The sequence below is a fragment of the Somniosus microcephalus genome, chromosome 5 (assembly GCF_052327205.1).
Source record: "Somniosus microcephalus isolate GS21.2 chromosome 5, FLI_Smic_1.0, whole genome shotgun sequence".
NCBI classification, from domain to species: domain Eukaryota; kingdom Metazoa; phylum Chordata; class Chondrichthyes; order Squaliformes; family Somniosidae; genus Somniosus; species Somniosus microcephalus.
This window is the reverse complement of record NC_140991.1, coordinates 64,884,796-64,901,391: the sequence shown is the minus strand read 5'-3', so window position 1 is coordinate 64,901,391 and position 16,596 is coordinate 64,884,796. Positions and strand designations below refer to the sequence as shown.

General features: G+C 43.8%; 1 protein-coding gene across 1 annotated transcript in view; it reads right to left on the bottom strand.

Moving 5' to 3' along the window:
- The window catches only part of LOC147117078 (uncharacterized), a 39,600-nt gene extending 23,232 nt beyond the window's left edge, over positions 1-16,368 (bottom strand). The window contains exons 1-4 of the mRNA XM_085987697.1: positions 16,294-16,368; positions 14,173-14,326; positions 13,471-13,631; positions 783-986 (exon numbers count right to left, since the gene is read on the bottom strand). Of these exons, the coding sequence (XP_085843823.1) occupies positions 783-986; positions 13,471-13,631; positions 14,173-14,326; positions 16,294-16,351 (577 nt within the window). The 5' untranslated portion in view covers positions 16,352-16,368. The remainder of the gene's footprint in view (positions 1-782; positions 987-13,470; positions 13,632-14,172; positions 14,327-16,293) is intronic.
- Positions 16,369-16,596: the final 228 nt, after the last annotated feature.

Genomic DNA, 16,596 nt, shown 5'->3' with positions numbered 1-16,596 from the left:
GATTATTTCTGACCTTGTGAAGATCCCCACCATTTCAGGTTTTATGATTCCTCTCTGGAACTGCTCCACTGATACAAGTTATAGGGATGCCCTGTTTGCATCCTGAAATGTTTCCATTGATTTTAGTAGCATCCAGTTTCTTGGTGGTGTAAAATCAGTAATGCTTGGTGCAGCTTCATACTCAGCCAGTAGTGACATTTCCAGGGTCAGCTATCTCAAGCTGATTTAAAGCATCAGCCTTAATGAAAGTGAATGGAGCTACATTGGCCCATATATAGACCAACCCATAACCTAGACCCATGTGAACCTTGAATGTAAACACTAATTGCTCACTAAGTGACTTCATTAGTTATAATGGGGTAGATCTTGACATTGTGTAAAACCATGAAGTCAATGGAAGCAAAAGTCGGGTGAGATGTGAAACGGGCTGCCGACTCGCTATCATCTTTTACACTATTGCACAAAGTCAAGATCTACACCAATGTTTTTTTGTTGGGCAGTTGGTTAACATGGGTGGACATTATGTATGAAATTAGGATTACTGAAACAATACTAGCGCACCAACCTTCCTTGGTGCAGTAACATATATTGGCCGAATAAGTCAAATGCATTTTCTAGGTGCTAATATAATTATCTATAACTTATACCAGATCTATGTTTAAGCTTATTATATTGAGCTATACTTTCACATGAAGATTAATATCCAAACACGTTTAATTTAATTTGTTAATAACAAGTAACAAGTATATATTCTTATTAAAAAGTGAAATGATTCCCTGTACCTTGTTTGATGGCGTGAGAAGCATAGTGCAGAGCAACAAGAGATGACGAGCATGCTGTGTCGATAGCCAATGATGGTCCAGTAAGGTTGAAAGTGAAAGAAATCCTATTGGCCGCTATACTCATTGATGTCCCTGTCCCATTGTAATGGGTGATTTTGTTGGCAGCACTATTTAAAATCCCTTCATAGTCATGATTCATGAGTCCTAAAAAAAAAGCCAAGGATAAAGTGTCATATATTGGTACGAAGTACATCGGTGTTTACACATGTTGAGCAAAGCATTAAAGCTGTGTGGAAAATAGAACATTCCTTCAGGAAATTAAATGAGTTCTGGTACATTTGTTCTTGATCACTGACAAAACCGACTCCAACCACTTTCTCGTATCCCTTACCACCCACGTGCCCCTACCCCTTTCCAACTCCTGTTCATTCTGTGTCTACCCCTGGAAAAAACTGTCTCCCAAGTCACTTACAATTGCATTTTCAAATTCCTATCAGCCTCCATTCATTATGAGATCTTTGCAGCTAACGAGCCAGATTTTGCAGTAAAAATAATGGTGAGGCTAACAGCACTCACCGTTATTAACGGGTAAATCAGAGAGCAACTTCCAGCGACCGCACATGCGCAGTTAAATGCGTAAATCAAGAAGTTGCTCTCCGAGATGCCCTATTCCTTCAGAAGCTGCGCAATAGCGAGAGACTCACCATTCAAGTACAGGGAATGGTGTGAAGTCTCTGTACTTACCTGATATATACACAGTAAACTCGATATATGCACAGTAAACTCGATAGAAAAAATTAGGGCTTGTCCATTCCAGTGTAAGTACCCTTTTACTGGTGTGATGAGTCTTAATTACTGCCAAACAACAGGTGTGGAGTCTCATTCCTTCAGATTTCAGTTATTATTGGAGCTTTCAAAAAAAAATCTTTTTTTACTTTTACTTTCTGTCTCTTTTATCTCTCCTTCTTAATCCAATTTTTCTTTCCTTCTCTTTATTTTTCTGTACCTGATTTGACATTGAATTAAATATTCTAACTGACACTCCCTGGTTCAGACTGCGCTGCTCATTAATGATTCTTCAATCTGATCGGTGAAGGAGACACACAGTTGCTTGTCCTGTTCACAGAGGTCACAGATGCTCTGTAGAGGGTGCTGCGCTTTTTCGATGGTTGGCTGATGCGAACTTCCAGTGCAAAAGCCAATAAAAAGTCTATGGGCAAGTGCAAGTGTATCAAATGGCCAACACCATTCATTTGCCATTGACCGCAAAATCTGGCCCATTGACTTGCTCAACCGCTCCCTCACTTCCACCTATGATGCCTTGTCCCCAGCAAAATGCTCTCCCATTCCAGTCATTCGCCCTGGTACAGCACACATCCTCACTCCTCCAGTTCAATGGGCACCAGCTTGAAACTATTTGGTTCACAACTGGCTCAGCCATTCTTCGCCACATCTGACTGGACCACATCAAGCTCCATCCTCATCTCTAATAGATGCAAGTATCGCATGGACTTCTTTGTCACCAAGATAGAAACCATCCATTCAGCTAACTCTGCTGTGTCCCCTCCCTTCCCCTTGCCCACCAAACCAAACCTCCCAAGGTCTCCCCCCACCCCCAGCTCTGAATCCTCATCACTCTCTAGCTTCTCGCCCATCACCTCCCCTTGCTTTGCCTTAGCTCATCTCATCCATGAGACTTACCTTCAGCTCTCTTGATTCCATTCCCATTAAGCTGTTGACCACCCAACTTCCCTTCCTGGCCCTCTGATATTACAAATGGTGCCCTCTCCACCAACAATGCCCATCTTCCTTTCAAACCTCACTTCTCAAGAAAAACACCCTCGCCTCCTTTGTTCTTGAAAACTACTGCCCTATCTTCAACTTCCTTTTCCTGTCCTAGGACTTTGAATATGTTGTTGCATCCCAAAACCATGACCATCACTCCTGCAACTCCATGTTTCAATCTCTCCAATCAAGTGTGTGTTCCTCTCACATCACTGAAACATCCCCAACCAAAGTCATGAGTCACATTCTCTGTGTCTGTGACCATGGTGAATTATCCCTCCTTCTCCTCCTCAACTTCTCCGCAGCCTTCAACATGTTTGACTACACAATCCTCCTCTAATGCCACTGCCCTTGCTAATTCCACTCTTCTTCATCAATTATAGGGAGATCATCTCTAATATTGGCTTCTCTTCCCATCCCTGCACTGTCATTTTGGGAGTCCTCTAACGATCCATCCTTGGCCATCTCCTCTTCCTTATCTACCCGCTGCTCCTTGGCAACATCTTCCACAGGTGCAGGGTCAGCTTCCACATGTATGCTGTGACATCTAGCTCTATCTCTCATCCGCCTCGTTCGACCCTCCATTGCCACTGCATTGTCACACTGTTTGTCTAGCATCCAGTTTTGGATAACCTGTAACTTTCTGCAACTAAACATTAGGAAGACTAAAGCAATTGTCTTTTGTTCCCGTCACAAACTCTACTTTCTTGCTACTGATCCCATCCCCCTCCATGGCCATTGTTTCAGGCTGAACCAGACTGCTCATAAGCTCAGCATCCCATTCGACGCCAAGCTGAGCTTCCAACCCATATTGCCTCTATCATGATGACCGCTTACTTAAACGTCACCACCCTTTCCTCAGTCCATCTGTCACTGAAACCCTCATCGATCCCTTTGTCCCCTCCCGACTCAACTATTGCAATATGCTCCAAGCCAGTCTCCCATTCTCCACCTTCTGTAAACTTCAGCTCATCCAAACCTCGGTTGTCCATATCCTATCTCCCACCAAGTCCTCCTTGCCCATCGCTCCTGTCCTCACTGACCTATCTTATCTTCTGGTCTCTCAGCATCTCAAATTAAAAATTCTCAACCTTGTGTTTAAATCTCTGCAAAGCCTTGCCCCTTTCTATTTCTATAACCCCATCCTGAGCTCTTTGTTTCCCTGATTCCAATCTCCTGTGTACTTCCGCCTTTGTCCCACCTTTTGCAGTTGTGCATTCTGTTGCTTATGCCCTATGCTCTGGAAGTCGCTCTTAACCCCCTCTCTTTCTTTTAAGACACTCCTTAAAACCCATCTCTTTGGTCATCCTTTTGAAATCGCCTTCTTTAGCTTGCCATCCACTTGTTTCCTCCATACCTCCATGAAGTGTCTTGAAGTGCTTTTTCTATGTTAAAGGCATTAAGTTAACTTATATCTATCTACATCAAAATTCTCTTGCCATTCATTAACCTATCTGTTTAGTTGCTCCATATATGTTGATTATATGAATTTATAATGGGGAACAAGGAAATGGCGTGGCAATTAACAAATACTTTGGTTCTGTCTTCACGGAAGAGGACACAAATAACTTCCCAGCAATGCTGGGGAACCAAGTGTCTAGTGAGAAGGAGGAATTAAGGGGAATTGGTATTAGTAATGGGATGGTGCTGTTGAGATTAATGGGACTGAAAGCCGATAAATCCCCAGGGCCTGATAATCTGCATCCCAGAGTACTAAAAGAGGTAGCCATGGAAATAATGGATGCATTGGTTGTCATCTTCCAAAATTCTATAGATTATGGAACAGTTCCTGCAGATTGGAGGGTGGCAAATGTAACCCCACTATTTAAAAAAGGAGGGAGAGAGAAAACCAGGAACTACAGACCAGCTAGCCTAACATCAGTAGTAGGGAAAATGCTAGAGTCTATTATAAAGGATGTGATAACAGGACACTTTGAAAATATCAACGGGATTAGACAAAGTCAACATGGATTTATGAAAGGGAAATTGTGTTTGACAAACCTACTGGAGTTTTTTGTGGATGTAACTGGTAGAATAGATAAGGGAGAACCAGTGGATGTGGTGTATTTGGATTTTCCAAAGGCCTTTGATAAAGTCCCACATAAGAGGTTAGTGTGCAAAATTAAAGCACATGGGATTGGGGGTAATATGCTGGCATGGATTGAAAATTGGTTAACAGACAGGAAACAGAGAGTGGGAATAAATGGGTCTTTTTTGGGGTGGCAGGCGGTGACTAGGTGGGTACCACAGGGATCAGTGCTTGGGCCCCAGCTATTCGCAATGTTTATCAATGATTTGGATGAGGGAACCAAATGTAATAATTCCAGGTCTGCTGACGCCACAAAACTAGGTGGGATTGTGAGTTGTGAGGAGGATGCAAACAGGTTTCAAGGCAATTTAGACAAGTTGAGTGAGTGGGCAAATACATGGCAGATGCAGTATAACGTGGATAAATGTGAAGTTATCCACTTCGGTAGGAAAAACAGAAAGGCAGAGTATTATTTAAATGGTGATAGATTGAGAAATGTTGATATATAAAGGGACCTGGGTGTCCTTGTACACCAGTCACTGAAATCAAACATGCAGGTGCAGCAAGCAGTTAGGAAGTCAAATGGTATGTTGGCCTTCATTGCAAGAGGATTTGAGTACAGGAGCAAGGATGTCTTGCTACAGTTATGCAGTGCCTTGGTGAGACAACACCTGGAGTATTATGTGCAGTTTTGGTGACATTACCTAAGAAAGGATATACTTGCCATAGAGGGTGTTATTAATCTTATGATCCATGAAGAAAGACTCATGAAATAACACTGGACGACCAGCTGGTGGCGCCATCCAAGGAGTATAAATATTCGGGCGTGGGCCCAGCTTGCCCAGGACAGTTTGTAAACAGGAACTAGTGAAAGATAACTAGATCTCCATGTTTTGAAACAAGTTGATTAAAGCCTTGCTTTATACTCGAACCAAGTGCGTAGTGAGTTTTATTACGTCAATTTAATCAAATTGATATTGACTCCATGCTCTGAGTGATTTCGGGAACAGCCAGCTATGACTTCAACTGCAGAAGGGAACTCCGGCGTAGAAATCAATCCATTATGGACAAACTACTCAGACCTGCCCATCTTGACCTGGACCCAAATTCACCTACAACTGCTAAGGTATGGAAACACTGGTATCATACCTTCAGCAACTTCCTCAGGGTGTGTGATGAGAATGTTCCTGATAAATTAGAGATATTTGCAAATTATGTATCTCCTCATGTGTTTGACTATATCGAAGACTGTGTAGACTATGACTCCACTATCCTAATGTTACAGTGTCTATATGTTAAGGCCCCAAACAACATTTTTGCTCGGCATCTATTGTCCACAACTCGACAACAACCTGGGGAATCACTTGATGAATTCCTTCAAAAGCTTCGCAGGCTCAGCAAGGATTGTAACCTTAAAGCTGTCACAGCTGAGCAGTACCAGAAGGAACTAATTCCGATTCCTTTATTAATGGAATTACGTCTCACTTCATACGCCAGTGTCTGTTGGAGAATAAAACACTCGAGTTACAGGCTGCCTATGACCAGATGTGTTCCCTGGACTTAGCAAAGTGGAATGTAGACACCTATCTTTTACCTCGTGCACGGGCTGCTGCTATCACTTTTAATGACTCCTTCGATAGGTCTCAGGCGGAAGCCCTCACTGATGATGACTCTAACCTAGTGGATGACAACCCTACCCTAGAAGCCTTCACTGATGATGACCCTGCCATAGCGGCATCTTGGCAATCTGGAAGGAAGTGTTTCTTCTGTGGAGGTGCGTTCTATTATAGGAAATTTTGTCCTGCTCGTAACGCAACCTGCAATCATTGCAGCAAGAAAGATCACTTTTCTAAGGTATGCCAGTCAAGAGCCTCTGTTAGTAAGAAAGGCCCATTTTCTAAGGTATACCGGTCAAGAGCTCCTGTTAGTTTTGCAGCTGCTATCTATGAAACTGCTCCTCCCCCAAGAACCACTACTAAGGTTACAGCTGTCAAGGGTAAAATTGCCCATCCTCCCATCACAGCTGTTTTTCCCCAAAGTCTGTCCCATACAGCCACGAAGGTTTTGATAAATGGGCACATTCTGAGCACACTAATCGACTCATGCAGCTCTGACAGCTTCATTAGTGAGCGGGCTGTCAATAAGTTAAAAAACTGCGTATTTACCCCTCGGACAGGGAAATTGCAATGGCCTTGACGACACTGACCAGCAGTTCTTCCGGCTTTTGTCTTGTCGACCTTATTCTCAATGGCTGCACTTATTTCTCCACCCGGCTCGGGGTGCTCAAAAACCTACGCAGTGATGTGCTCCTGGGACAGGATTTCCAGAAACAACACAAAAGACTCACTTTCAAGTTTGGAGGGTCAAAGCCGGAGCTTACTATTTCCAAAGTACCATTTTGTGCGCTTTCGGCGGCTTCGCTCGATGAGCCCTCCTTGTTTGCCAATCTTTCCCCCCGATGTAAGCCCATAGCCACTAAATCACGATGTTTCAGCCAAGATGATCGATCCTTTATCGAGGCGGAAATCTCTTGCCTTCCAGCTGATGGTATCATTGAGCCATGTTCACCTCCCTGGTGGACTCAAGTCGTCGTCGTTAAAAATCCTCTGAAGCAACACAAGAAATGTCTTTGCATCGATTACTCGCAAACTATTAACCTGGATGCCTACCCACTACCACGCATCGATGACATGGTCAATAACCTTGCCAACTACAAGGTATTTTCAACTTTTGATTTAAAGAGGACATACCATTAAGTACAGTTAAAGGACTCTGACAAAAAGTATACGGCCTTTGATGCCAATGGTCGGCTTTACCTGTTTTGTTGCCTTCCATTTGGGGTCACCAATGGGGTGGCTGTCTTTCAACGGGCAGTGGATAGCCTAGTCAAACAGGAGAACTTAACGGACACTTTTCCATATCTAGATAATATCACCATTGCTGGTCATGACCAAAAGGAGCATGATGCCAACCTCCAGAAATTTTTTGACGTTCTCCGTCATCGCAACTTAACCTTAAATGAGTCCAAATCTGTGAAATCACTACCATCAGTCAACATCCTTGGCTACTGGGTGGGCAATGGTGTCATCAAACCAGACCCGGAGCGACTTTGTCTGCTTCAGGAGCTCCCTTCCCCTACGAATCTCAGCTCTCTTCGTCGGGCACTCGGCATGTTCGCCTATTATGCGAAGTGGATACCCCACTTCTCTGACAAGATCCAGCCCCTGCTTCACGCAGTCATTTCCGTTATAGGCAACGGCTATTTCAGCTTTCAACCTCCTCAAGCGACAACTGGAAAAAGCCATGCTTCGCTCCATTGATGAAAATCTCCCTTTCATGGTCGAGAGCGATGCATCGAATGTGGCGATCTCGGCTACCTTGAATCAGGGTGGTCGACCCATTGCATTTCTGTCCAGAACTTTGCAGGGTAGCGAGCTCCATTATCCTCCTGTTGAGAAGGAGGCTACGGCCATCATCGAAGCTGTACGTCAATGGAGTCATTTTCTCGCTCGTCGCCATTTCACACTTATAACCGATCAGCGCTCCGTGGCCTTTATGCTGGATAACTGGAAACGCAATAAGATCAGGAATAACAAAATACAACTCTGGAGGATGGAATTGGCTGCCTTTGGATACACCATACATTATCGACCCGGCAAAGAGAATGTGGCCCCGGATATCCTCACGCGGGCATTCTGCTCTTCTATGTCAACTTCGACTCTTGCGGATCTTCATACTGACTTATGCCATCCTGGCGTTACCCGTATGCTGCACTTTGTGCAATCTAAAAATCTCCCATTTTCTACGGAAGATGTGAAAACAACATGCTCCTCCTGTAGAATTTGTGTGGAATTAAAACCGCAATTCTTCCGTCCATCGGATGGCTCGCTCATACACGCTATGCAGCCTATGCAGCGACTCAGCATTGACTTTAAAGGCCATTGCCTTCTTCAATGCGAAACACCTACTTACTTACTATGGTGGACGAATATTCACGCTTTCCCTTTGCTTTCGCCTGTCCCAATATGCTTACTTCCACAGTGATCAAATGCCTCGATCAAGTCTTTTCCCTTTGCGGTACAGCCAATTTCATCCACTCTGATCAGGGTCTCTCCTTCATGTCAAGCGAACGCAAAAGTTATGTTTCCCAACGGGGAATCGCCACAAGTAAAATGACATCGGTAACGGACAGGTTGAGAGATACAATGCTATCATTTGGAACGCTGTTCGTCTTGCACTGAGGTCACACAACCTACCAGACCAGCAGTGGGAAACTGTGCTCCCTGACGTGTGTAGGATTCTCAAAATTCCCACATTTCCCAAGTTATCAATAAGGGACCCTGAAGGACAAGTTATTAATGAGGGACCCTGAAGGACAAGTTATTAATAAGGGTACCCTGAAGGACAATGGCTTTTAGACTTTATGGCAAAACCTGCAAGGTTAAAGCAGGGCCCTGCACACAGCATGTCAAGTTCAAAACTCAAAACTTGACATGCCCGGGTCTGTGGGAGACAGCTTTGATTTGTTATTTCAAAACCAGACAACTGAAGGAGACAGAACACGCATTCTTCCCTTAAAACAAATCAACTCAGGAAATGACTTAATCTTGCACAAACCTAAGGTCCATCAAGACTATGCATATATAATCGCTTACAGTTCGAACTAGCTACCAAGCCAGGAAGACACCGATTTACATTATGCATAACAAACACCGAGACATTAAAAACCATTTAGCAATGGGACAACCACCCAAAAACCAGTTAAGGTGAACGGCTATAATCACCTTAACGAGCCCGCCAAAAATCAGACAAAGAACTAACCCTGATTTGGCGCGCAGATAACAAACTCAAAAACAGTATAATTGTAGGCCCACCGGTAACCAAGGATGCATCACGACACAGGCAGAAACTTACAGGACACAGGGGCATTCAACCGGAAGGTTCACGGAACATCACGGCGAGGGAGCACGGTGGGGAAGGCTCGACCGAAGACGACTAGGCCACAACCGTAGCCTTACACGAAGGCTGACCACGAGCACCACAGTAACAAGAGGGCCGGGTAAACCAGACCTTCAGATCATTACCACTACACAGGTAATGATCTAGGCCACCGCGACCGAGCCGACACCGAAGACCGCCAACCGAACCCCAACCGCAACAAAACTCGACGACTAGACCACCACCAGAAGAACAAAACCTGAAGTTTTCCACTCTACAAGCTAAAGTACCCAACAAAGATTTTATTCCCTATTTCTAACTAAAGAAAGAGGGCACTTACCAGACAAATCCACAACTGCGCCCGGAGCGCATCAGCAGACTCCACCCAGCTGAAGAACCTTCGCAGATTCTAAGACTGGGACCACGTGGCGACAGCAGGCCCCAAAGGACACAAACAGCGAACCCCAAAAACGCAACCGGCTTAACTGACAGGATTCGAACTGTCAAGAAACCCCCATTGGTGAGCATAATCCCTGGTCCCTTTTAGCACAATTTAGTCAGATATTGGGGGTGGGACAAGGGTAGGGGGGTTATTAATGTGATTTTCCCTCATTGTGCCGTGTGTTCCCCACTCTTAAATAAGTGTACTCTTGAATGTCTGTAACTACTCCAGTAATCTAAGTGTGTAATTTTATTGTGACTCTAATAAACACAGTTTTCTTGCACCAAACCAGTTGTCTACTCCAATTTTGTATCGCAGCCTAAGTCCGGAGTCTAGAACCCAGGGGTGTGGGAGCGATTCGAACCGCTCAAAACAGTCAGGGGCAAAGCTGACTCAACACACCACCCCCTACACGTGTTGCATTCCATCAGGTCTCTTCTTTCCACGTCCACCAACGTCACGCCTCATGAGCGATACTTCAGGTTCCAGTGTCGCTCCACACATGGGACATCCCTACCATCATGGTTGGCTGCTCCCGGCCCCGTGCTGCTCTGAAGATTCGTCCGATCTGCCAAAAACGATCCCCTCATCGACGAGGTGGAGTTAACGGACGTTAATCCCACTTACACGCATGTGCGGTACCCTGATGGCAGGGAGTCCACCGTTTCGCTCAGAGATCTGGCTCCCTGTCCAACCGGTCCCACGGACACAAATAATAGAGGGTCCCATGGGAATGATGCCGACACTCTGCGCTCCTTTGAAGATGATGCCCTACCTGGGACATCAAGAGATCTGCCGGCTACTCCATCGGATCAACTCAGGGAGCCAAGCGCTCCCCATGGGATGGCCACCCGAAGCCAGGACGCCAGTCAATCCCCGGCTATGAAACAAAATGAAGTCAGCTCTGCGCCTGTGGGGACCCGCACCCGGAGTCACGATCCCCCCAGTGTTCCTCAGGTCGATCAAGGCAACACGGGCCCTGTCGACCTACCAGTACGGATCAAGCGACCCAGGGACCCAGGCACGGTCCGGGGAGACGTGCCTTTCAGCCACAAGCGAAGAGCTAAAAGACTGCGGCTATTCGTGGTCCGGCTAATCCGTTAAAAGGAAGTCATCGGACTTCCAAATCTTTAGGGAGGAAGAATGTTATGAATCTTATGATCCATGAAGAAAGACTCATGAAATAACACTGTACGGCCAGCTGGTGGTGCCGTACAAGGCTTGTCCAGGACATTTTGTAAACAGGAACTAGTGAAAGATAACTAGACCTCCATGTTTTGAAACAAGTTGATTAAAGCCTTGCTTTATACTCGAACCAAGTGCGTAGTGAATTTTATTACATCAGAGGGAGTGCAGCGAAGGTTCACAAGACTGACTCCTGGGATGGCAGGACTGTCGTATGAGGAGAGATTGGGTCGAATAGAGTTTAGAAGAATGAGAGGCGATCTCATTGAAATGTACAAAATTTCGACAGGGCTAGACAGACTGGATGCAGAGAGGATGTTTCCCCTGGTTTGGGGGGGGGTGCCTAGAACGAGGGGTCACAGTCTCAGGATACGGGGTAGGACATTTAGGACTGAGGTGAGGAGAAATGTCTTCACTCAGAGGGTGGTGAACCTGTGGAATTCTCTACCACAGAAGGCTGTGGAAGACAAGTCACTGAATATATTTAAGAAGGAGATAGATAGATTTCTAGACACAAAAGGCATCAAGGGGTATGGGGAGAGAGTGGGAATATGGTATTGAGATAGAGGATCAGCCATGATCATATTGAATGGCGGAGCAGGCTCGAAGGGCCGAATGGCCTACTCCAGCTCCTATTTTTCTATGTTTCTATGTTTAATGATTATTGCTGATTTCCTTTGTGAGTTGGTCACATAGCTAAATATCAATGACAAATTTGATAATACTACAAGAATGACTTCAAGTTATTTATAAAATCTGAACAGCAAAGAATTTGAAGGAATCCATGCAAAAACCCCACTATTCATCACTCCCCAAACAAACCCTTTTGCATTTATCATCACATTCTGCTTTCTATAGCAAAGCCAGATTTCAGACAAGCTCGCTAATTTTCCATTAATTTCATGAGCCTTACCCATCTTTAAAAGTCTCACATGTGGAACTTTATCAAATACCTTCTTAAAAAATAGATAAATTATATCTATTAGGTAGCTGTTAGCCCCTAGTTCAATCAATATAAAGCAACCATTTAAGCTGATGCTTTACAATCTTCCTTCCCCTATCCTTTTGCTATATTTCCATTCCTCTTTTGATCTGAACGTTATCACCTTGCACCTCATAATCAACCGCAGTCCTTCATTCAGTCTTATCTATCAAATCATTACATCAACCTTCTCCTAGTTTAAATAAATCCCAATTAGTATATTTATCTTTTGTTCCAATAGCTTAGTTCCCCATTCAGCTATGCGGGGCCATCTTTCTTGTGTAATGTCATTCCACTGGCAAGCGTTCCCCATTTAACTACACAAATTGATGAACCACCATAAAGTGATATCATCTCTATGAAATACGAGAGCTATTTAATGAAAAGAACATCATCACATATTTCACAATAATTTATCATCTATATCAATGACTTGGATGAAGGAATACAGAGTTGTATATGTAGTTTTGCAGATGACACTAAGTTAGGAGGTGTAGCTGGAAGCAGGGCGTTATTAAGAGAGATAGACAGATAAAGTGAGCGGTCAAAACTGTGGCAGATTGAGTTCAATGTGGAGAAGTGTGAGGTCAACCACTTTGGATCCAAGAAAGACAAATTGGAATATTCCCTTAATGCCAAGAGACTAGGAACTGTGGAGAATCAAAGAGATTTGGGTGTCCATGTACACATTTCGCTAAAAGCTAGTCCACAGGTACAAATGTAATCAGAAAGGCTCATGGAATGCTGGCATTTATCTGAAGAGGAATGGAATACAAAGGGAATGAAGTTATGTTTCAGTTGTTCAGAGCCTTGGTCAGACCCCGTCTGGAAACTGCGTTCAGTTTTGGGCACTGCCCCTTGGAGGGGTGGAGTGCAGATTCACCAGAATTATACCAGGGCTGAGAGGGTTAAAATATGAGGTGGGGCTGCATAATCTTGGCTTGTATTCCCCTGTGTTTAGAAGCTTAAGGGGGTATCTGATCGAGATGTTTAACATAGTAAAAGGCTTCGATGGGGTAGATATAGAAAAGCTATTTCCTCTGATGTTCAAATCCAGAGCAAGGGGGCGCAATCTTAAAATTAGAGCCAGGCCATTCAGGAATGGAATCAGGAAGCACCTGGAATTCCCTCCCCCAAAATGCTGTGGATGCTGAGTGAATTGAAATTTTAAAGACTGAGATATTTGTTAGGTAAGGGTGTCAAGGGATATCAATCAAAGGTGGGTAAATGCAGTTGAGGTGCAGATCAGCCATGATCTAGTTGAAAGGCGGAACACGTTTGAGGGGCTGAATGGCTTGTTCCTATGTAACAACAGATGTCTACTCACCGATGAAAACACCTGTTTTACTCCCACTGATGTCTTCCATAGGCATCCCTGCATTTTCAAGTGCTTTGTACGTGCATTCTAACAGAAGTTTATGCTGTGGATCCATACTGTTAGCTTCTGTTTGGCTAATGCTGAACAATTTGTGATCAAATTCATTAAACCTGTTAATTATAAAAAAAGATGAGAAGTTTGTGTTAACTGTATGGGGGTGAATTTCCAATGGGCGGGGTGTCCTCCTGCTCATGCAGTATAACTTTGGCTGTGTAATCTCTGGAAAAATGGCATAAACGCCATTTACTGTGTTTTTCCAGATTTTCTGTGGTTCTTCTGCTGAAGTTAAATAGACTGTAAGGAAGACCTCCACAGAAATTCATCCCCTATGGAGACAAATTATTTTAATACAGAGAATGTGAAGTAATGCATTTTGTAAGGAACAACAAGGAGAGGCAATATAAACTAAATGGCACTATTTTAAAGGGGATGCAGGAACAGAGAGATTTGAGTTAATGGTCATTTATGGTTAAATTCTTTGATCTCTTAATTATGTCGAACTGTTTTATTCCACATTAACTTCTGAGCTAAAACAGATCTCAAGATGAAGAATAAAACATTTCAATTGGCTGATTACACTTTATTGATTTATAATCATTAATATTTTGATCATTTAATTTATTATTTATAAAATATTTGATACAGCATTACCCTTCGATAAAACATGCTCGTTTTGTGATCATTTTTCCAGCTTTGTTCTCATCGGTGTCATGCCAGAATGTAGTATCGAACCGATTTGGTGGAATATCAACTACACAGTTTCTTCCCTCAAGAAGAACTTTCCAGAAGTTATCAATGCCTTCTCCTGATAAATAAAACACAGGAATTCAGACAGAGACCACCTGTATTAGAATTCATTCTGAATACATCATCAGTAAAACAGCATCAAACAGCTCTCCTGCAACTTGCCCATATGGTCATTGCTCATGTATGTGCCTGGACAGTGAATGTTGACAGCTAGTTTATCAGGGGGTCATCACAGCTAAACCCAACATTGGCTTCAAAATTCAACGCCATTTTCAACGTTACTTAGGCTTAAAATTGGGGCAGCACACTTAACTGACCAGTAAATTGAGACGGAAGTTGTTTCCACTCCACCATGAGTTTCCTAACGTAATTCAGGTGACTGATGTACTTTACAGGCGAGCTGAGGAATGAATTAATTTTGACATTACAGGAAGCCAGCAGTGAGATAGGAATATCCAGTTTAATGAGGCTGGTGGCTTCCCAAGGTCTACGTTGTAATAAATGACACCTGTGCTGCTTGCAAGCTCCTACAGTCAACCCAGTCAGCTTCCTCAACAGGAAACACTTCCACTCCCTGAATGTACAGATTGTGTGTGACAAAATGCAAAGGGTACTGCACGTTAATGTGAAATGTGTTGCAAGTTGCCACAGTGCATTCATACTTCAAAATGTAGCCATCCCTGACCTCGGCAAAGAAGAAAATCATGTCAATGGATGGCTTGTGGGTAAAAAGGCGTACCCCCACTTCTATAAATAATAACCCCACAAAGAGTGTCCCGAACCAAAGCAGAGGTCATTGAGAGGACCATCAGGGTTTTAGAGGGGCTCTCTGGTTAGGCAGGTCAGGAGAGCCTCTGCAATATGCTCCATCTTGTGTGCCCCGCATGGTTGAAGCCTGCTGTGCCCTGCACATTTTCACCATATAGAAAGGCTGGACTTGAACATTCCTGGGGAGGTGGATGTAGTTGCTTTGGAGGTAGATGTATATGGAGAAGAGAATCAGGATGACCGTCACTCAAAGGGCTCTGAGTAACTGTTGCAATGGGCATCAGAACACAACTGATAACCAAAACACAGTCTACCTTCATCAGTCAGTTTCCACATGTACGCTGATGACACCCAGCTCTACCTCACCACCACTTCTCTCAACCACTCCACGGTCTCTAAATTATCAGACTGCTTGTTTGACATCCAGTTCTGGATGAGCAGAAATTTTCTCCAATTAAATATTGGGAAGACCGAAGCCGTTGTTTTTGGTCCCCATTACAAACCCCGTTCCCTAGCCACTGGCTCCATCCCTCTCCCTAACATCTGTCTGGGGCTGAACCACACTGTTCGCAACCTTGGTGTCTTATTTGACCCTGAAATGAACTTCCAACCACATATCCTCAGCATAACTAAGACTGCCTATTTCCACCTCCGTAACATCGCCCGTCTCCGCCCTTGCCTCAGCTCATCCGCTGCTGAAACACTCATCCATGCCTTTGTTACCTCTAAACTTGACTATTTCAACGCACTCCTGGCTGGCCTCCCACATTCCACCCTACGTACACTTTCTAAACTTCATGAAAAAAACCTGGTCCCAGGTCATTATGATTCACTGATCCGATAAAACTAACTGTGGCCAACTGTAGCACCTACACTGTCCTCCCCAGCTGAAAGTGAAAGTTCAATACACAAATTATAAATTGAGTATATTGAGTATATAAATTGAAAACTTCTGTCTGATTCTCTGAGTTATACTGGGGTAGATTTTACTTGTATTATACATGGGCATAAAGGATCACCAGGGCTCACACATAGATGGAAATTGGGCAGGGAGAACTGCATGCTTATTAAATTAAATGGACAGAAAATTGGCTGGCCCCATTATGGGCATGTGATCAATTTCAGCTGATGTTCCTCAATTTGCTGGGCGCAGGCAGTCTTTATGCTCCAGCACAATAAGAGGAAAACTGCTCTAAATAGTCTTTAATGTATAATGATGTTTATGACAGTTTATTATTCCAATCCTTATTTGCCTACCTCCAGGATAATTGCATCCTATTCCAACAATAGCTATTTCTTCACCTTTTTCTTCCATTTTTCACCGTTCATGTCTATTGCAAAAAAGAGAATAGAGCAAAATTATAACTATGTCGAATAATATTTGGTTATCAGGCTTTAGAGATCACTCTTGCTCCTCCTGTCTCCAAATTAAGGTAAGTAAGAAAGAATTTACTTACCATTTCTCAGGCAGCCTCTTAGGACCGCTGGTCAGACTTTAGTAGAATCACAAAAAGAAGTTGGAGTTTGCACAGCACAAGCTCCGCCTAGTTTTACCAGAAA